Source organism: Leopardus geoffroyi, chromosome E1, assembly GCF_018350155.1.
Source record: "Leopardus geoffroyi isolate Oge1 chromosome E1, O.geoffroyi_Oge1_pat1.0, whole genome shotgun sequence".
In the NCBI taxonomy this organism is placed as follows: domain Eukaryota; kingdom Metazoa; phylum Chordata; class Mammalia; order Carnivora; family Felidae; genus Leopardus; species Leopardus geoffroyi.
The window spans coordinates 9165806-9188088 of NC_059330.1; the positions used below are offsets into that span (position 1 = coordinate 9165806).

At 43.3% G+C, this 22283-nt stretch overlaps 1 protein-coding gene across 5 annotated transcripts; it reads left to right on the top strand.

The window, feature by feature from the left end:
• On the top strand, positions 1-21808 carry ZNF287 (zinc finger protein 287). Of its 5 annotated transcripts, XM_045487460.1 has the most exons (7): positions 465-542; positions 1328-1371; positions 2009-2609; positions 3241-3341; positions 5718-5844; positions 6315-6401; positions 15191-19333. In XM_045487460.1, exons 3-7 carry the CDS (start codon positions 2207-2209, stop codon positions 16756-16758), a joined length of 2286 nt encoding a protein of 761 aa, XP_045343416.1. In that variant the 5' UTR covers positions 465-542; positions 1328-1371; positions 2009-2206; the 3' UTR covers positions 16759-19333. The 5 variants fall into 5 exon arrangements, with proteins under 5 accessions (XP_045343418.1, XP_045343414.1, XP_045343416.1 ...); XM_045487458.1 differs by lacking the exon at positions 1328-1371 and having other exon boundaries at positions 437-542; positions 15191-21808; XM_045487459.1 differs by lacking the exon at positions 1328-1371 and having other exon boundaries at positions 479-718.
• The last annotated feature ends 475 nt before the right edge of the window (positions 21809-22283 follow it).

Genomic DNA, 22283 nt, shown 5'->3' on the forward strand with positions numbered 1-22283 from the left:
GCTCTCTATCCCTTTCTCCGATCTGAGTCTCAAGATCAGATTCCTTAGGAGGGATTCAGAATATTTAAGGGTGAATGTGTACACACAGTAAAGCCCGAAAACGCACTTTGGGTTGTTCTACCTTTAGACCCACATCTTGTCTGCCCATCCTTCCTGTAGGAACTCTGGCACCAGGTTTTCTCTAGTTAATTAGCACGGAGCTTTAACCACCCATCCGCAGCCCCCTCGCCCAGATGCTAGCTGCTCCCCGACCTCCCAGTCATCTACCAGACCTGCTTCTGACCAGGGAAACTTTAAAGTTCCCTTCAGACCCTTGCAGCCTAAACGAGCAAGTCGCAGTGATGGGTGGAGGAGGTTACCATGGAGACAGGTCCAAGGAATGAGGCTCCGGAGGGGAGGGAGGGCCGGGACGCGGCTTCCGATTGGCTCAGCGGGCGCGCAGCGTTCTTCTTGCGCACATGCGCAGTGGCGCTGAGGCGAGGTCGCGGCGGAGCCGAGGCGCGGCGCGTTCCGGGCCAGGCTTCTCAGGCGCGGGCTGGAAGGTGAGGCTCCCGGCCGAGACACGTCGTGCTTTCCGGGTTAGGGAAGTGGCGGAGCCAGAGGCCCCTCTGCAGCGCGGGGCTGAGCTCGCCACGCAGGCGCCCGCGCCCCCGCCGCCATTGTTGCCCCGGGCCTCTCGGGCCGCTCCGGCTGCGCGTCCGCCGGGTCCCCGCGACAGGTAATGATGTCGAGGGCGCCGGGCGCGAGTGTCCGCGCGGTCAGGCCGGAGCCCCAGCCCGTCCACGCGCGGGAGCCCGTGCTCGCGGCCTGCGGAGAAGACGAACGCGGGGTGGAGGTTGCTGTGGGGGGCCCGGTCCCAGCTCAGGGCGTCGTCGGGTCCCCACTCGCTCCCCCGCCGCCCGCGACCCCCCGGCCGAAGAGGTGTTAGGGAGACCCGACCGGGAAGGGCAGGCGACGGGTGAGGCCGGCGCGTCTCCCCTGCAGGGCCTGGTACACAGTTGGCTTTGGTTACACGACTGAGTTTTGAGGAGGGCTCAGAACTGGGGCCCGCGGACAGGTGGTGTCCGTGCTCCAGGTCTGGCCTGTTCCGAGGTTTTCTTCGGGAATCCCGGTTTCATATTTATTCCTAAGGAATTGTCTCCTGTAGAAGCATTTAAAAGGGCTTCAAATCACACCAGCCTCTAATACTCCCCGCCCCCCCCCCCCCCCCCCCCCCCCCCCCCCGTCTTACCGGCGCGTCTCCCCAGCCCTCTGATAGCTAAAAGCTAGAATAGTCTGGCATTAATATGCAAAGCAGGTAAATGGCTTGCCCTTTTTTCCTTGACAGTTTCCTTGGGAACCTTGAGCACTTTATTAAGAAGAAATTCTCAGGTATCGTTCTAAGTACCTAATAGATTCGCCCTGTTGTTCTTGAGAGGTAGTTCCGTCCTTTACAGCTTCTGTAAGTAACAGAAAAATATTGAAGCTTTCTTGCCCCCTCTGTAAAAGTTTAATTTCTTTTTCAACAAGTTAGAAGTTTGATCTGTTGTTTGGCTCATGATCCAGGTCTTTGCTTTTATGACCACCTTTTTTTTTTTTTTTTAATTCTTTAGAAATATTTTTTTAAATGTTTATTACTGAGAAAGAGACAGAGCGCCGGTAGGGGAGGAGCAGAGAGAGAGGGAGACACAATCCACAGCAGGCTCCAGGCTCTGAGCTGTCAGCACAAAGCCGACACGGGGCTCTAACTCACGAGCCAGCCGTGAGGTCATGACCTGAGCCGAAGTCAGACACTTAACCAACTGAGCCACCCAGGTGCCCCTCTATTACCACCTTTTGATGGCAGTCCCATCCCCTGTCCGCAACAGATTGCACTTATCGTACAAATCTAAGGATGTAGGGGAGGAAGACCAAGGTAAAGTCCGATTGTATTTATCTGTGCAGACTGAGTAGGCGATCTCTGTTGGTGTATGCGCATAGCAAAGAGCACCAGGAATTCTTGACTTTGTGGTCTGTTCTTGTGTTTTAGGGTCTCTTAATCATCCCTGCAAGTTCTGGGCTCCAAATTTGTAACTAAGGCTGCTGACTCTACCTTGACCTTGTTCTGCCCCTGGCTGCAGCAGCCCTTGAGAGAATGTCTTTGTGGCTGTAGCATGAGACTTCAAGCAGTTGGCTCACTACTGGAAAAATAAAGGATACTGCCAGACTGACCTTCCTGTCTGTAGCAATGTTCTCCCCGTGCAAGAGGATGACCAGTTCTTCACGCTCCCAAATCCTTCTAATGTGGAAGCCAGACAAGGTTCAGAGTGGACCCCACAATGTGGAGAAGGAAACGCATGCTTTGAGACTCTTGCGTGACACTGAGACCTGTCGACAGAATTTTCGAAATTTCCCTTATCCAGACATAGCTGGTCCTCGAAAGGCGTTGAATCAACTCCGAGAGCTCTGCCTTAAATGGTTAAGACCTGAGATTCGCTCCAAGGAACAAATCTTGGAGCTGCTGGTGCTAGAGCAATTCCTGACCATCCTGCCTGGGGAGGTTAGGACGTGGGTGAAGTCCCAGTACCCAGAGAGCAGTGAGGAAGTGGTGACTCTGGTGGAGGATTTGACTCAGATTCTAGAAGAGGAAGGTGAGGATGGTAGGGCAGAGAGGGGAAGAGTCCTGGGTGGTTAGAGAAGACTAACCGGGACTGTCACAGAGCAGCCCTTTAAAGAAACCGGCGAGAGCAGAGCTCAGTGAGTGAGAACACACTTGAACGTGTGCCCCGTCCTGCCTGGTCTGCCCCTGCCAGACTGCTGGAGACCACACACACATATTACCCGAAGGCTTAAACCAAATTACCCCTGTGGGAGCCCGCAGGAATTTCACCTGCAGAGGTTTGAACCATTCTGCAAAGAAACCATTTGCTTTTGTGAATTAGGTTTTACAATAACATGCTTGCAGAAAGGTAGAAAAGGGTCCAGAAAACATTTCCTTGTTCAGACACAACACACAAAATTTACATCACATGACGCTTTAGTAGAAAATTGTGAATTTAGTACGTATCCTTAGCCGTCCCAGAACAGACTTGTTTTTGAAGCCTGGTTTGACATCTTAGGACAAATCATCGGCCCTTCCCTCTGCTTCTTTGAAGTGTGGGTGTTGGTTTTGGTTTCTTTCTCACTTCTCACTGTAGGAAAGTATAGGCATCTATCTGGTGAAGAATTTCGTAGGCTGTGCAAACAGGACTAATCTCCATCACGGTCTCCCTTCTTCCCTAGCTGCTCCTCAGCATTCTGCCCTTCCCCAACAGACCCCAGAGGAAGACCCCAAAGGAAGACCTGCTTTCCAGGCAGGATGGTTAAATGACTTGGTGACCAAAGTAAGTGTTGGTTTCTTCTATGATTTTAAAATGGCTTACTAAGAGGTGTATGTATGAGGACGTTTTCTGTCCTGGCCCTGTAACTTCTTTGCCCCCTAAAGCCCAATCTAGGACTTAAACATCAGTTTCTCTCTTTAAATCCACCCTGTTTGTTAAGGTAAGTGACTGCCCCTGTGTAGGAAATAGGCTTCCCAGAGCCTCCCCCAGATATGCCCTTCCTCACTTTTTGACTGTAAGGCAGCAACCATAGAGGCTAAGGGATTGACCTCCACAGCCAGATGATCAGATTTAGTTCGTGGTTCTGAACCTATGATTTGGAGCAAGATACTTGACCACACTTGGCCTGAATTATTAAACTCTAATAAATAGAATTTACCTGTTAGATTGGGAGGATTAAATTCTATGCAACTTGTGGTTAGCCTGGACTACAGTAAGCCATCAATAAGCAGTGGTTGCTAATGTTATTTTTCTCATTAACAAGTAATTAAAGGCCATGTGTTTTGTGGTGTAATGTTGATCGTAAGTCTGTGTTACGTCAGGCCATCCTAAGAGAAAGTTTTACTGTAAAAATACACACCTGACACTGGCAGCCTGGAGCCTGCTTTGGATTCTGTGTCTCCCTCTCTCTCTACCTCTCCTCTGCTCGTGCTGTCTCTCTCTCTCTCTCTCCCTCTCTCTCTCTCCCTCTCTCTCCCTCTCTCTCTCACTCTCTCCAAAATAAATGTTTAAAAATCACTTTTGTACATACACATTAAAATCAGGCAGATGTTAAGATGAAATAAAAGATTCCGTGCACAGGGGCGCCTGGGTGTCTCAGTCAGTTAAGCGTCAACTCTTGGTCTCAGCTCAGGTCATGATCTCATGGTTCATGTGTTCGAGCCCTGGGCTCTATGCTGCTAGCATGGAGCCTGCTTGGGATTCTCTCTCTCCCTCTCTCTGCTCCTCCCCTACTCACTCTCTCTTTCTTTCTCTCTCTCTCTCTCTCTGTCTCTCAAAATAAACTTAAAAGCAAAAAAATTCCCCACCCCCAAAATTTAAGATATCTAGGACTAAACATAATATAAATTTTATAGTACATCCATATCGTGTGTCATTCTGTAAGACATGAAAGAAGCTTTAAATACTATAAGTCGTCTGTTCTCCCGAAATTATAAATTGAAAATGTAACTTGAAAACCCAATATAATTTTTTTAAGAAACGTAAAGTTCATTTGAAAGACATGGGGAAGTAATCAGTTTTGTGTAACAAAAGGAAGAAAAGAGCCAAGAGGAATACTAACCTTGCCAGATTGAGAAATGTATCTAAAAGTATAACAGTTCAATAGTGTGAGTTTTGGTCCCAGTTTTAAAGATTTTTAGATGTTTTTTAATGTTTATTTATTTATTTTGAGAGAGAGGGTGGGTGGGCAGAGAGAGAGAATCCCAGGCTATCCGCACAGAGCCCAAGGCAGGGCTCCAACTCACCAACCAGGAGATCATGACCTGAGCCAAAATCAAGAGTCAGATGCTTAACCGACTGAGCCACCCAGGCGCTCCTAAAGGTTTTGTTTTTCAGGAATCTCTACACCCAATGCGGGGCTCAAACTTAGAAATCCGAGATCAAGAGTCACAGGCTCTACCTAGTGAGCCAGGCAGGTACACTTCATGTATGTATGAACTACATACATTCACATGTACACTTCCCAGCTCTGTCCCCTGGAAGCAATGGTACCCATAATACCATTCAATTTTATTTTGAAAAGGAAGGAGGAGCTCTGCATTTCATCGTAGGACTCACAAATATAGCTTAGAATTTCAAATTACAGCACATTGAATTCTTTCTTCTTTTTTAGAGAGAAAGACAGCATGCACACTCGTGTGAGCGAGGGAGGAGGGGCAGAGGAAGAGGGAGGGAGTCATGGAGGGTGAGAGAGAGAGAGAATCTTTAGTGGGTGGGCTCAACGTCCAGTGTAGAGCCCCACACAGGGCTCGATCTCACAACTGTGAAATCATGACCTGAGTCGAAATCAAGAGTTGGACGCTTAACTGACTGAGCCACCCAGGTGCCCCAATAACACCCTGAATTCTTGAGGCAAAGTTCAAAACACAACCATTCAAGAGTGTCATCTTTGTAAAGCCCTTTCTTCTTTAAGATGCAGTCACCAACGCATGTGCCAGTGCCAGCTGAAAATGTGATGATAAATTTTGCTTTATTTTCAGACTCCCCTGTAGGACCATTCAGGTGTTCTCATCCATAACTCGGGTGAGGGTGTTAACTAGACCTTCAGGGACTTACTGAAGCTCAGGATTCTGCGAGTCCCCTCACCACACACACACTTGGCATTTTCACTGTCCTCTTGCTACCAGTTCTTGAACCAGGTTATATTTGATGTTTTAGGAATCAATGACATTCAAAGATGTGGCTGTGGATATCACCCAGGAGGACTGGGAGATCATGCGTCCTGTACAGAAGGAATTGTACAAGACTGTGACGTTACAGAACTACTGGAACATGGTTTCTCTGGGTAAGCATCGTCTACGCCCGCTCCTGCCAGCATACCCTCCAAGTCTCCTTTCCTCTCGTTAAAAATGGGTTGGTCTCTAAAGTACTTTGCTAAGAATGGGGCCTAGAGGTGAGCGTGCTCATCCCATTCAGGCGCAGGAATGTTTTCCCTTTTCCCAAATAAAAGGTTTCTAAGTGAAGGATCATTGAAAACTGTGATGCCCGGCTTCCCTGGGCTTCCACACAGCACTGCGCCTTGCCCATTTCCTACTTCCTCCTGCCATGATCTCTATGCACATATCCTCTTGGGTGGCAGGAAATGTTCATTTTAGCTCTGGAAAGGACAGTGATCTAATTCTCCCACTACATCCTGTCCGTGAACCATTGTTTTCCCGTAGAAGTCTGTCCTCACAAATAAGTAGAAGTCAGGTAATAAAATTCGAACAACCGTTTATCTCCGGGATAAAACTCCTTCTGTTTCCCCATGAACAGGACTGACCGTGTACCGACCAACTGTGATTCCCATGTTGGAAGAACCATGGATGGTGATAAAAGAAATCTTAGAAGGCCCTAGTCCAGGTGAGAGCACAGCTGGCGTGGGATTGTTTGTCCTTCAGAGCCTGACTGCAGTGAGATCTGTTTTTTAAGTATGGCCAAGGCATCCCCACAAAGACATCCCAGCCTGTCAAGAGCACTGAACTGTTCGGCGTGGCTTCCTGACAGATACCATTTTCAGGAAGAGACACGGTCTATTTATTTTGAGAGAGACAACACAAGCAGGGCAGGAGCAGAGGGAGAGAGAGAGAATCCCAAGTAGGCTCCGCACTGTCAGTGCAGAGCCCGGTGCGGGGCCTGATCCTACAAACCACAAGATCATGATCTGAACCTAAATCCAGAGTTGCACGCTCAACAGATGGAGCCACCCAGGCACCCCTCCTGCCCTCCTTTTTAAGCACGCATGAATATCCCTAAGATTTGAAGTTTCGAACCTTCTTTTTAAATTTCTTGTATTCTGTTTCACCAGCAAACCCCTGTAGCCTCCTGCCTCCACTTTCCTAACTTACTCTATTTTCTAATTTAAAAATGTATAAATTCAGAAGATTCAAAAACGTTCTTTCGTTGTATAGCACGTTCACCCAGTTCCTGCTTCTCCCAGCACCCAACAACTGGTGCTTGTTTCTAGTTGTTTCTGTTAAGGTGTTTTGTTTGCGTATCAAGTCAATATAAAAAGGGCTTCTTCTCAGGGCGCCTGGGTGGCTCTGTCATCAGTAAAGCGTCTGACTTCGGCTTAGGTCATGATCTCGCAGTCCACGAGTTTGAGCCCAGGCCCTGCGTCCGGCTCTGCTGACGGCTCAGAGCCTGGAGCCTGCTTCAGATTCTGTCTCCCTCTCTCTCTGCCCCTCCCCTGCTCGCCCTCTGTCTCTCTCTGTCTCTTTCTCTCTCTCCCTCTCTCTCTCTCTCTCTCTCTCTCTCTCTCTCTCAAAAACAAATAAACGTTTAGGAAAAAAAAATTTTTTTGTAATGTCTTCTCCATTTTCTAACAAATGGTAGCAGAGTACACACAGTTTTGTACTTTGCTTTTGTTTACTTTAAGTATATCTAGGGGCACTTGGGGAGGCTCAGTCAGTTGAGCGTCTGACTCTTGATTTCTGCTCAGGTCCAGGTCCCAGGGTCGTGGGGTCAAGCCCCACGTCAAGCTTCACATGTGAAGCCTGCTTGAGATTCTCTCTCTCTCCCGCTCTGTCCCTCCATCCCCAAGCCCTCTCTCTCTCTCTCTCAGAAAAAAATTTTTTAAGTATATCTTGAAAAGTGTTCCAAGTGAGGATATAAAGAACTTCCTCATTTTTTTTTTTTAATTTTTTTTTTTTTTTTCAACGTTCATTCATTTTTGGGACAGAGAGAGACAGAGCATGAACGGGGGAGGGGCAGAGAGAGAGGGAGACACAGAATCGGAAACAGGCTCCAGGCTCTGAGCCATCAGCCCAGAGCCTGACGCGGGGCTCGAACCCACGGACCGCGAGATCGTGACCTGGCTGAAGTCGGACGCTTAACCGACTGCACCACCCAGGCGCCCCTCATTGTTTTTTTTTTTAATATCTGCATCACATTTTATTGTGTGTCTCCTAAATTATTGAACCTGTTTCTTGTTGATGGGCTTTTTGGTGTTCCCATTCCTGCCTTCCTCCGCAAGAACTTCAAACCTACAGAAAAGTTGCAGAATCAGTACATTGAACACCTGTGTAATTGTCACCTGGAACTACCAGCTACCATTATTTAGCCACTTCTGCTTTTTATCTCTACACACACACACACACACACACACACACACTTTGCTTTTGCAAAGAACCATCTGAAAGTTAGTTGTTGCAGGGATCATGACATCCCCCCCACGTGTTTCTGCATGTATCTCCCATTCTTTGACACAGGCTCATCGTTCTCTCCCCTCACATATTTCACATTTATACAAGATGTGTATCTTGTATAGTCCCATATTCAGACTTCCCCCACTGTCCCCAAATATCATGCAGTTTTTCTCCCCCTTCCGGGATCTCCTGTCAGGAATCCTGTGCTCCACTTAGTTATCCTGTGTCTTTAGTCCCTTTTAGTCTAGAACTGTTCTCCGCCTTTCCTTTTCTTTCTTTTCTTTTTGTTTCTTTTCTCATTTCTTTTCTCTTTCCTTCCTACCTTCCTTGGAGCATTTTTTGAAGGATCCAGGCCAGGTTTTTTTTTTTTACTATTTTTTTAATGTTTATTTATTTTTGAGAGAGAGAGAGAGAGAGAGAGAAACAGAGTGTGAGCAGGGGAGGGGCAGAGAGACAGGGAGGCACAGAATCCAAAGCAGGCTCCAGGCTCCAAGCTGTCAGCACAGAGCCCGACATGAGGCTCGAACCCACGGAGCATGAGATCATGACCTGAGCCGAAGTTGGATGCTTAACTGACTGTGCCACCCAGGCACCTCAGGCCAGGTTTTTTTTAGAATGACCCACAACCTAGATTTGCCGGATTGTTTCCTTATGTTTAGATTCAGATCAAATATTCTTACCAAAACAACCTCAGGTGTGTACTTTGCATTGCCATTTGTCTCATTAGTGATACTCATTTTGCTTAAGGTGCTGTTGGCCAGATCTCTCCATTTTAAAGGTGCAGGGTTTTTTTCTTTATAATCAGTAAGCAATCTGTGGAGTGATACTTAGAGGCCACATGACTATTCTATTCCCTGGTAATATTTTATTTAAGCATTTTTGGCCTCCATTGTTGATTCTTGCTTTATCATATTGCTGGTTGCAAGATGGTGATTTTCCGATTCAGTCCTCTCTTCTCAACGATTACTAGCATTCTCCTGTAAAGCACAGTTCTCCTTCTGTCTCATTTTTATGTGTACATAGCACTGTAGACTAATGGAATTTTTCCAACTACAGGGTGTTATTAGTCCACTCATTCCTGGTTTGGTTTGCTTTTTGTTCATGCTCATTTGTCCCCAATTTGGGTAATAGGAGCCCTGAAAACCAAGTCCAATGTCCTTTTGACAGGTCCCCATTAGTCTTTAATCCTTCCCTTGCTTTCTAGCACAACAGAATGTTCTTTTGACTCACCTTGTGCCTACCTTAGCCCTGGAGGCTCTCCAAAGTACCCTGGTTCATTTTGATAGGGAATAGTACTTAGAAACCAGAATGTGGGCAGGAAGTGTGCTCACTACTGTGGGTACCGTTGCTTCCAGTGGATAGAGCTGGGAAGTATGCATATGTATGTATGTGGTTCTCTTAATCACGAGTTCACGCTGATAACTCTAACTGATATCCAGCACCGCAAGGCTATTCCTTCTTGTATTTCCTTTTCCATACGGTGAACAACCTGGTTCTCAAGAGCACTAGTATATATTGATTCGCCCTGTCATGTAACACACAGAAAAATGGTTTCAGAATTAGGTCACTACCTATCACTACCAATAACAAACTGGGTAATGTTCAAAATTTCTTCAAAGTCCTTTCTGTCCTTACAATATATCCCACTAAGGGTATACAGAATACTAAGTTCAAAAGTTCCTTCAGTTCTTTCCTTTTAGCTGTCTTAAGGGTTTGCTGTACAGCTTAAGGGTTTGTTTGACTCTATTTGTATTCAGTTTTAGTGTTTTCTTGTTTTCTGGTTTTTAATCTTCCGTTTTTGAGTATGTAGAAACATTAACTTGGTTCAGAAGTCAAAACTGTGTAGAAAGGTATATGCTCCCATCCCTTCTGCTCTGTTCCAATCTACCCCCTATTTATTTCTGGTTTTTCCTTCCGTGTTTCTCTTTGCAAATAGAAATCATAAAGATATTCTTACGTGTCCTTCTGTCTACAAGAGAAGTGCACTAGACTCTTGATTCTTGCTTGTCTATTGCCTTTTTTTTTTTTATAAGTCACTGACTTCTAATACTTGTTAACTTACCTGGTCATTAGATATTTTAAGGTGCCTCTACCACAGTAAGTTCTTCGTGGAATGATTTTGGCACACTCTAGACACTGAGAAAATATGCATGACATAATGGAAGTGAGCCTGAACTAGAAGTCAAGATAGTCTTCTGGAGGGTACTGCCAGTCTGGGACCGCTTGTTTTTTTAATGTTTATCTATTTTTGAGAGAGAGAGCGTGCGTGCGTGAGGGGCAAAGAGAGAGGGAGACACAGAATGTAAAGCAGGCTCCAGGCTCTGAGCTGCCGAACTCACGTATTTCGAGATCATGACCCGAGCTGAAGCAGGACGCTTAACTGACTGAGCCACCCAGGCGCCCCTGGGATCACTTTAATTTGAACCTGAGAAGTTTTTTAGATTGACTTTCAGGTAGCGTGCATTGGCACTGTAAATTCACAAGAGGGGACAGTTTATGGTTATGTATTTTAGGAGGAGAATTTTCTTCTTCCAAAGAGCACCAAGACTGAGAAAAGATTATGTAGAAGTGAGGGTTTTTTTTTTTAAGTTTTGTTTGGTTTTTCTAGCCAGTCCTTCAGCAGAGTATAATCCTCTATGCTCAGGAGTCCTGTGAGCACCCCCTCCTTGTTAGGGCCTCAGGCTTTGTTTTTTGGCCCTTGGGCCCTTGCCCCTCAAAATGGAAGTGTAAGGTCAGTAAACAGATGGAGGAGCGGTCTCCGTCAGCTCTTGCTGATTTCCTCTCTCCCTGCTTTTGCTTGAGTTTTGGCCTCTGAGGATTTTCCTTTCTTACCAGCGTAGAGATACATCATAAGTTGAGCCTTTGGTTTGGATACCTGATTAGTCATACTTCAGGAAACGGAAACTTTGATAATTCACAAATAGAACAATAGTATTGGTCTTCACTGGCCACTCCTGTCTCAGAACTTTGATAGTTGTTTATACAGCAACTTTGATAGTTGTTTATTCAGGACCTATAGCCATTCTTTCAGGTTCCACTCCAATCCTACCTCCCCCTGAAGCTTTCTTTGGTTACCTAAGTCAACACTGATCTCATCTGCTAGAAGTATTGCACCATTTTTTGGCCCTGTTGACTAGACACTCAGCACTTCCAACCGGCCCTTTCTGGTTAAATACATAGATTTAAGCACAGTTTAATAACATCGGTTTTTGAATTTCCGGTAAGCTGATTGGTTTTATTTTTTTATTTTTTTAATTTTTTTTTTTTCAACGTTTATTTATTTTTTTTGGGACAGAGAGAGACAGAGCATGAACGGGGGAGGGGCAGAGAGAGAGGGAGACACAGAATCGGAAACAGGCTCCAGGCTCTGAGCCATCAGCCCAGAGCCTGACGCGGAGCTCGAACTCACGGACCACGAGATCGTGACCTGGCTGAAGTCGGACGCTTAACCGACTGTGCCACCCAGGCGCCCCAAGCTGATTGGTTTTAAAATGTATATTATATCCATTTCTTCATGGTCATGATTCAGCCTTGTTATTTTAAGCTTGTTCTCGCTTTAGTACTTTTCAGGTATACGGTGCACTCTGCCATAGGCTGTCCGGTTTCCTGGAATCAGAATGAAACTCAGCTTCTGGTCCTCTCATTTGTGTGTGTGTGCCTGCACACCTCTACCTGTACAGTCCCTTAACATTCTCATTTTGTCCTTTTGGACGGGAGAGGGACAAGTCCTGGTTTGAGAGAGTTGTGTTTAAATATTTTTGTTATATAAAAATAATATAACTACATTTCTAGTACTAAATAGCAATAAAAGTCATATATCCAATTTATTGAAAATTGGAAAGTATTTTTTAAAAACCTGTAATCTTGTTAGCACTTTGATATTTGTCTAGTTCCAGTGCATTTTCATGCTAGTTATGATACTACTTTTTTCATTTAACATCACTCCCAAGCATTTTCTAAGGTCAACTATGATGTTTGTGTGTGAATCAAAGTAATAAAAGTCATTTGTAAATTCAGTCAGTACAAGGAAGGAAAATGAAGTATTTGTCTACCTCTCCTCACCCATTACCAGGATTTTCACCCCTTAGATTGTTACTCTCTGTGTATGTGTATCTATATGACATATAGCACATCCTTGCACAGAGTGGATCTCGCTCTACATAATGTGTCCTGTGCACCCTTACATGTCAATGTATGTGAACCTACCTAGTTATCTTTATCAGTTATCAATATTCCATTATCCCTACTCTCGTCATTTATTGATTGATGGCAGCTCTTATTTTTTTTTTTTTTTAATTTTTTTTTTTTTTTCAACGTTTATTTATTTTGGGGACAGAGAGAGGCAGAGCATGAACAGGGGAGGGGCAGAGAGAGAGGGAGACACAGAATCGGAAACAGGCTCCAGGCTCTGAGCCATCAGCCCAGAGCCCGACGCGGGGCTCAAACTCACGGACCGCGAGATCGTGACCTGGCTGAAGCCGGACGCTTAACCGACTGCGCCACCCAGGCGCCCCATCAGCTCTTATTTTTAATGACTGCATATGAGTCTATGGAATGGATATATTAAGGTTTTTTTTATTTTAATTTTTTTTTTATATTTATTTTTGAGACAGGGAGAGAGCATGCACAGGAGAGGGGCAGAGAGAGAGGGAGACACAGAATCTGAAGCAGGCTCCAGGCTCTGAGCCATCAGCCCAGAGCCTGATGTGGGGCTCAGACTCATGAACTGTGAGATCATGACCTGAGCCGAAGTCAGATGCTCAATCAAGTGAGCCACCCAGGCACCCCATTTGTAAGGTTTTTATACTTTGGTCTGCATCTTAGAAAATTTCTGAACTACCCGGCATCACTTTTGCTATATTATAAAATCCATATTTGATTATATTCCATTACACAATTCTTAATATTTGGAAGTCCTGTGTTTTTTACCTGATTTCAAGGGAAAAAGATACCATAATTTAAATTTTGTTTTACACCCTTCTGCTGGAAACAATAGACGTCAGTACCTATGATTGCTTTGCAGCTAGGTATGAAGTCAGGGATTTTTGTTGTTGTTGTTGACTTTGTTTTTGTGTGTATGTGTATGCTTTCATTTGGTTCACCTTTTTACAACAAATTGTCATTTATTCCAGCAATTCAGCTGAGTGGGCACCATATCAAGTCTTGGGCTATTTTCTGAAGGAAGCATAAAAGAAGCATAAGCCTTTTCCAGAGTTTGTGTCTAAGTTGGAAATAAAAGAAACGCACAAAGTTCTGAAGTAATAATGCAAGGCCAAGTGCTGAATGGCCCCGACATTATATATGGTTGAATCATGAGACTGCTGGTATTTCAGTCATGTTGACCTATAGAAAGGCAAGCTCATATGATTCAAGCTAATCTGTACTTTAGGATTCCTAGAAGGACAAACAGCAGCTGGGCCGTACCATTGTTTTAATGGGTAGAGAAGTTACCTTAAGAGAATGCCTAATGGGGCGCCTGGGTGGCGCAGTCGGTTAAGCGTCCGACTTCAGCCAGGTCACGATCTCGCGGTCCGTGAGTTCGAGCCCCGCGTCAGGCTCTGGGCTGATGGCTCAGAGCCTGGAGCCTGTTTCCGATTCTGTGTCTCCCTCTCTCTCTGCCCCTCCCCCGTTCATGCTCTGTCTCTCTCTGTCCCAAAAATAAATAAACGTTGGAAAAAAAAAAAAAAAAAAAGAATGCCTAAGTCTGGTTTTCATATGGCCTCCGTATGAGGTGCTATGAGGAAGTAGCTTGAAGTTACGTGGAGAATTTAAATGTTAAGCTAACTATGCAGTTTGGTAGAAGATACAGTAGAATAGGCAAAGCTGGATTATTTAGGGACAGAATATGTCAAGTGGAGGTATTTTGAGCTTTTTAAACGTTTCTCCTTTAAGCCACTGGTCCTCAAACCTTAGTGCACATCAGAACCGCTTGGAGGGCTTCCTGAAACAGATGGCTCAGCCCTACCTCCAAAGTTTCTGATGGGGCTTGTCTGGATGGGCACCAGTTTAACACACTCCCAGGTGATAGTGATCCGCTTATGCTGCCGGTCTGGGGACTGTACCTTGAGAACTATTACTAGGAGAGATTTACTGGAGATGTTTGAGTCTGGAGAGCACTCCATGGAATTGCTTTTGGAATATTATGTAGGATTGTGCTGAGCAGGCTGGGAGGAGTTAATGAGAGTTAGCATCTACTTTATACGAATCAGTCCATGAAGTGAGGCCACGTTATCCCAAGTCTTACTAGTGTTTTCACTTCTCATAATCCTGTCACCTGACCTAACCTATTTTATTGCACTGTGCCCATGTTGAATAGTGACGAACCTTTCCTTTTTCAATGGTTTGGTCTTCCGGTTTTCTGCAGTCACTTTTTCCAAGTTTTTTGTTTTGTTTTGTTTTGTTTTTTAAGATCTTATTTATTGAGGTGCCTGGGTGGCTCAGTTGGTTAAGCGTCCGATTCTTGATTTCAGCTCAGGTCATGATCTCACGGTTTGTGACTTCAGGTCTAGCATTGGGCTCTGCCCTGACAGTTCGGAGCCTGCTTGGGATTCTCTCTCCCTCTGTGTCTGCCCCTCCCCACTCGTACTCTTTCTCTTTCTAAATAAAATAATTTTTAAAAACTTAAAGATTGTATAATAAAATTAAAATAATAATTGTAAAATTATAATAAAACCTTTATTTTTTTTTTTAGAGAAGTGGGGAAGGGTAGAGGGAGAGAGAGACTCTTAAGCAGGCTCCCCACCCAGCACAGAGCCTAATGTGGGGCTCGATCTCACCACCCTGAGATCATGACCTGAGCTGAAATCAAGAGTCGGTTGCTCAACTAACTGAGCCACCCAGGCGCCCCTCTCTTTTCCCAAGCTTTAAGTACCACATTGTGAGGTTGTCCAGGCCATAGTCTTTTTAGGCATTTTATTCCCATTCAGTATCTTGTTTCTGTTTTGGCAGTTTCCTTTCTCCAAATAGAGGATAACTTTTTATATTTTTATATTCTTTTTATTTCAGAATGGAAAACAGAAGCCCAAGAGTGTACTCCAGTTACAGATACTTCTAAGTTCACAAAGACTGGTACTCAGACCATCAAGTTGGAGGAACCATATGACTACGATGACAGATTAGAGAGGCAAGCAGCAGATACCTTCAGGAAAATTCCCACCAGCGGAAGAAATTCCCCTTTGAAGTCCGTCCTCTCACAAGAAGATGACCCTATGGAAGAGTGTCTTAGTAAATATGATATATATAGAAATAGTTTTGAAAAGCATTCAAACCTAATTATTCAATTTGGTACCCAATCAGATAATAAAACTATGTATGATGAAGGCAGGGCAACCTTCAATCATGTCTCATATGGTATTGTACATAGAAAGATATACCCTGGAGAGAAGCCTTATAAGTGTAACGTGTGTGGGAAAAAGTTTAGGAAGAACCCGTCCTTCGTGAAACACCAAAGTACCCATGCCAAAGAAAAATCTCATGAATGTGAAGAATGTGGGAAAGAGTTTAGGCATATCTCATCCCTTATTGCACATCAGAGAATGCATACTGGAGAAAAACCATACGAATGCCACCAGTGTGGTAAAGCCTTCAGCCAGCGTGCACACCTTACCATACATCAGAGAATTCATACTGGAGAGAAGCCCTATAAGTGTGATGACTGCGGAAAAGACTTCAGTCAGCGTGCACACCTTACTATACATCAAAGGACACATACTGGAGAGAAACCATATAAATGCTTGGAATGTGGTAAAACCTTCAGCCACAGTTCATCACTGATTAATCATCAGCGAGTTCATACCGGTGAAAAACCTTATATATGCAACGAGTGTGGGAAAACTTTCAGTCAGAGTACACACCTTCTTCAGCATCAAAAAATACATACCGGAAAGAAACCGTATAAATGCAATGAGTGTTGGAAAGTGTTTAGTCAGAGTACTTACCTTATTCGACATCAGAGAATTCATTCCGGAGAGAAGTGTTATAAATGTAATGAATGTGGAAAAGCCTTTGCTCATTCCTCAACTCTCATTCAACATCAGACTACTCACACTGGAGAGAAATCCTATATATGTAAGATATGCGGAAAAGCCTTCAGCCAGAGTGCAAACCTCACTCAACACCATAGAACACATACTGGGGAGAAACCGTATAAATGCAGCGTGTGTGGAAAAGCATTCAGCCAGAGCGTACACCTTACTCAGCATCAAAGAATTCATAATGGAGAAAAACCCTTCAAATGCAATATATGTGGGAAAGCATATAGACAGGGTGCCAATCTCACTCAACATCAGAGGATTCATACCGGAGAGAAGCCGTATAAATGTAATGAATGTGGGAAAGCTTTTATTTATTCCTCGTCACTTAATCAACATCAGAGAACTCATACTGGAGAACGGCCCTATAAATGTAATGAATGTGATAAGGATTTTAGCCAGCGAACATGCCTTATTCAACACCAGAGAATTCACACAGGAGAGAAGCCCTATGCATGCCGTATATGTGGTAAAACCTTCACCCAGAGTACGAACCTCATTCAGCATCAGCGTGTTCATACTGGTGCCAGACATCATAATTAATGGATATGGCAGATGACTTCACTTAGGTTTTACAGTTCACCCGAATTTTATTTTGTGCTCTGTTAAAACATTATTCAAAAGAAGTGCAATATATGTTAGATATCAGCAGAAGTATCAAAAGAAGTATCAGAATTAGTAATGTGGATATAAGCTATTTAAATTTAATGTGAAATTTAAAAAGAAAACTTTATTCACTTCTTAACCTTTATTTGATACTAGTTCAATTCATTCCAGAGAGAAACCCAATCTGTAACTCATCAACTCTTAGTGTATTTGAAGTACTTCTTAATGAGACCTTATGAATGTAACTTGGGAAAGCTTCCATCAAGTAGGGATTTCACACTAGCAAGGAATCTTGGGATAATTGAAAAAGCTGCTTTAAGGCCTTTATTACTTCCCAGCTTTGAAGCCTTAAATACATAAGGGGTTCCCTTCCCTTTTCCTATTAATGCCATAACTGCCATGTGGAGCCAGTAGGTTTGCAAAATATATACAGTGGAAAGTATCTTAATTTCTATGTGACAACTGTGTAATTACATTTTGCTTTACTGAAATATTCAAGGAAGAGAAGCTTAATGAAACATGATCTGTTAGGATAACTAATGTATATATAACCTTTAGACATGTACAAATTAAACAGGCAAAAATTAAACACCCATCCTTAAATTCACCTTTAAAACATATTAGCCTTAGTTTCACTAGGTTTTGACATCTGTCATCCTAAAGGAAAAAATAAGAAAGTTACCTTTTTTTTTTCACCTGACTCCTAAACTCATAACTTGAGGTTCCCCTGTGGCTATTTTGCCATAGAAAGCCCATTTCCATTGAGACCCATTTCTCGAGTGCCTACTGTGCCCAGGGCCCAGACTTCCCAACTGGATCTTCACAGGGCTTGTGCTGAAAACCACAGCTGATTTAACAACAGAAAGCTTACTAAAGTAGTGAAATGTGACAAAGGACATGGTCTTAACTATTAAGTACTGTCACAGAATGACATAGGAAGCGTACTAAAATGGGTTGCCAAATGCGATCCCATATCCCAAGACAAAGCAGTAGTGAAAGCAGCTATTTACAGTGTGAGGGAAAAACAAGTCATGGAAAATAGATTTAAGTTCACTACAGAAAGTGGGTCAGGGAAAAAAATCAAGGGTGAAAACTTAGCAGTGAAGAAAGAATACACAGGTAACTTACAACATGAACTATTGTCGGACTTGGGTTACCTAAGAAAGTAAGAGTGGCTAATTAAGACTAAATTCAGCCTGTTTAGAAGAAAGAACTAAAAATGAAGCAACTGATTTTAAAGGAATAATTGGAATTGGTTCTTTTTCATACGTGTAAGTAAAATAGGGATTACTCTTAAAATGTCAAAACGTTTACTGGAAAAAGCATTGATGCAGAAACTGTCATTGATGCAACAATCACTAGACAATATTAACTAAGTTTGTGGGGTCCTGAACATAAAAGGAAAACAGGCAAAAATGCAAATAGAAACAGGTAAAGATACTATTGTGCTTAATATCCACAGCATTCCACGATCAGAATATAAGACCATATTCTGAGAGCTGAGATTTCATCTTGCTCTTGTTTCTTCAGTGCCTTGCGTGTAGGTTGTGGTCGATCTATGTCGGTTGAATTAATAAGTAGGTAAGTTAGAATTGAGTAATAAGGTATAATTAACGGATATGGAGTGAAGGTGGTTGAATTTAAAATACTTTTGTGCACACATGCAAAGAAATACTTGACAAATACTGGTCATTCACTGGGTAAGAGGAACTACTTAAAATTGAAGAAGCAGAATTCTTAACAGTGGGGATATTCCTAAAGAAATCGTGGGACGTCATTGCACAGGAAGTTTTCCTGAGCTAGATGAAGAAAAACTGATCTAAATTCTGGTGCCATAAATACCATTTTAAGCATATGATTGACCATTGCAGTCTCGTTTGGATGTTACTGTTGATAGCAAACGTCCTGCAGACAGGTGCCGAAGGAAAGACCTGGGGTGCTAGCATCTTCAAGGCTTTCTTGTTGAGTGTTTTCTTCAAGAAGCTACTGCTTTCCCTTGTCTTCACCTCCGTTAACCCTGATGTCATGGAATCATCCTTCACAAAGTGTAGATTGTCTTCAGGTTACATAATACTCGAGTTAGGCTTATGCCATAGTTACCATGTTAGAAATAACCGTTGTACTTAAGATGCAATTTTTATTTATAATGCCACTTCAAATCTTACACAACACTTTTTCCCCTCCTGGCATGAATGTGTGGAGTATTGCAGTCCATAGCGCCTTTTTTCGCTTTAATTTGTATTTCCTGCCTTTGTTTTATGTAAATAATGCATTTATAAAGTCTTCCACTGATACGCTGAGGCAATGGATGCCCTTAGACAGTAACAGAATAGTGGAGAGTCATGGATCTTTGTGTATTTTTCCCACTTTTTTACAGTTGTCTGATCCACATGTAATTCAAGTTTTTTGGTTTTTTGTTTTTTTTTTTAGCAGATAGTCTTATTTTCCACAACTTTTTATTACAAAGATGTTGAAATATACAGAAAAGTTAATAAAATGAACGGTATATCTACCACCTAGCTTTAAAATTTTAACATTTTTTACTGAACGACTGGAAAGTTAATTAGACGTGACATTTCACGCCTAAATACTTCAGCATGCATCTCATAAAAATAAGGACTTTCACATTACCGCGTACATTACATACCTTGAAAAATGAGTAAGAATTCTCTAATCTTTAATGTTTCATGTTTAAAATTTCCCTGCTGATCCCAACAAGTTTCACACATTATGTTCAATTACTATGTCTGTTTCATCTGTCCAGGTGTCTCCACTTCTGATTTTCTCTAGGACTTTTTTTTTTTTTTTTCAACGTTTATTTATTTTTGGGACAGAGAGAGAGCATGAACGGGGGAGGGGCAGAGAGAGAGGGAGACACAGAATGGGAAGCAGGCTCCAGGCTCTGAGCCATCAGCCCAGAGCCCGACGCGGGGCTCGAACTCACGGACTGCGAGATCATGACCTGGGTGAAGTCAGACGCTTAGCCGACTGTGCCACCCAGGCGCCCCAGGACTTTTTTTTTTTTTTTTAACTTTTTATTTTTATTTTTTTTTATTTTTTTTTTTTTCAACGTTTATTTATTTTTGGGACAGAGAGAGACAGAGCATGAACGGGGGAGGGGCAGAGAGAGAGGGAGACACAGAATCGGAAACAGGCTCCAGGCTCTGAGCCATCAGCCCAGAGCCTGACGTGGGGCTCAAACTCACAGACCGCAAGATCGTGACCTGGCTGAAATCGGATGCTTAACCGACTGCGCCACCCAGGCGCCCCCTTTTTTTTTTTTTTTTTTTTAATAGAGCAGGTCAGTTGTAGAATGTCTCACATTCAGGATTTAACGGATTGTTTACATATGGTTTATCTTGTTCCTGTACCCCCTGTGGCTTCTGTAAATTAGTATTTATGGCCAAAGCCTTGATTGGATTCAGGTTAAATATACATGTTTAATATTAACACTTCACCGATGTTTCTCCTGTTGCATCAAATCAAAAGTCTTATTAGTATCTGGTTGACCATCTGTGATGTGAATCATGGTAATCACCGTATCTTCCCAATGTGCAGATGTGTTTTTTCCGTTGCAGTTAGTCCGGACTGACGCTGGCAGGGTGTGGATAGCTTGTTCACCAAGAACTTTTCACCTGGTACTTGTAGTACCCAGTGATGACAATCGTTCCCCAAATCAGTTATTTCCTTAAGATTGGCAAAACGGCAATTTTCTATCATTCTCTCAACGTTTCCTGATGCGTAAGTCTGTAAGGCAGAGCTTTCTGTCATTTGGAACTGCACTAGAGGCAAGGTGCTACTTAAATCCTTTACTTACCAGTTTTCAGAGTGAGGAGTTGGCAGTGATGACAGACTATTCCGTGTGCTTACGTCAATCATGGCCATGGTTTCTGTTGCTCAAATTGTCCCACATGTGGCCAGTTGGAACCCTTCCAGTAGCTCTTATGTCCCTTGTCATTCCTTCTCTAGCCTTTGGGGACTTCATTGCCTTCTGACACAAGAGATCTCAGGTTCAATGCCCCAGATATGGAATGAGCCATGTCTCCCGCAATCCCTGGCTAAGTCAGCAACTATTTAGAAACCAAGATCTGGACGCTAGGTATGCTCGTTGCTGCCGGGGTGTCATTAGCAGGTAGCCTTTGGGTCTTAACCATTCAACTTAGTTCTTGTAAAGGCAACTCTTTGCGCTCATTTCATCAGTGAAGAGCCGTCATTACATACTGGGACAAACTGGGGAGCAAACAACTTAGCCTTTTAAGCATACAACTAAACTGGAGAGGACGGAAGTGATATGTATACTAGAAAGCAGCAAGCGCAACCCCAAGAGGTCTTGTACCAGGACCAGCAGAGTTTAAGGAAGGGAGCATGTCAGTTAATATGTGGTACCTAGTATGTGTTAACTATTACATGTCTTGGTAATTCATGTATTTATAAGCTAATCATCTTTCCCATCACATTCCTTAAGGCAGGTTTCTGATAAGATCTAAATCTGAACCCTGAGGATCTGTTTCCTGCAAATCTAAGTGCTAGTTTTTCTTGCTAAACTTTTATTTGGTCTTCAAAACTAAGAGTGTTAGGTTTCATTCTTCAACTGTATCTTCTGGTATCAATTCACTTGCATGTGCCTGTAAATGTGCTTAGTCGTCTATTTTGTTACTCTCTTCCTGGCTCTATATTTCACTACAGTTACTAGCCCCTTGGAACACTGTAGCCATTAAGAATGGCAAGCATGTGCACTACAGTGATCTGTGTAAATATGTGTGTGAACTCGCAAGCAACGCTAAGTCCTCTGTATGGATGGGGAAAGTGATACCCGTGATGCTGAAGTGGCTTGCCTGAGGTCATACAGTCCTACAGCGACAGAATAAGGGTTCGGACCCATGCCTCCGGCACTTAGTTGAATTCTTCCTGTAAAATTAATGCTAATGGAAATCCCGAGCACAAACAGTATGTACCTACAATTTTATAAAACTGTATTTTGATGAGATTAGAGCATGGAAAGTTTATTTTTGTCTCCCCTTCTCTATAGTTTCCTAAATTCAGATCTTTAAATGAGACTAGCCCCATCAAGAATGCACTCCTCTCTACCCTCACTTCAGTTTTGGTCTCCCACCCAGATCTTTCCCCAGCTTCAGAACCATATAGTCAATGTTATCATCTGGAACTATCTCAAAAGTACCTTCAGTGGTTTAATCTAAAACAGAACTTTCATCCCCAAATCTCTATGTTAATTCACGGTAACTTTGAGAGGTTAGTTCACCTGTAGTTACAATCCTATTGGCTTTGCTTTCCATGTGTTCCAATCCAGTCTCTTCTCTATCCCGACTGCCACTACCTCATTTCAGGCTTTTAATCAGCTTTCGTTTTGATTCTTTCGAAACCAGGTAAATGTTCATCCTGCCCCTGATCTACCCCTTTCAGTGTATCTGCCACACTTTGCTCAAGTCATGTGAAAACACGTG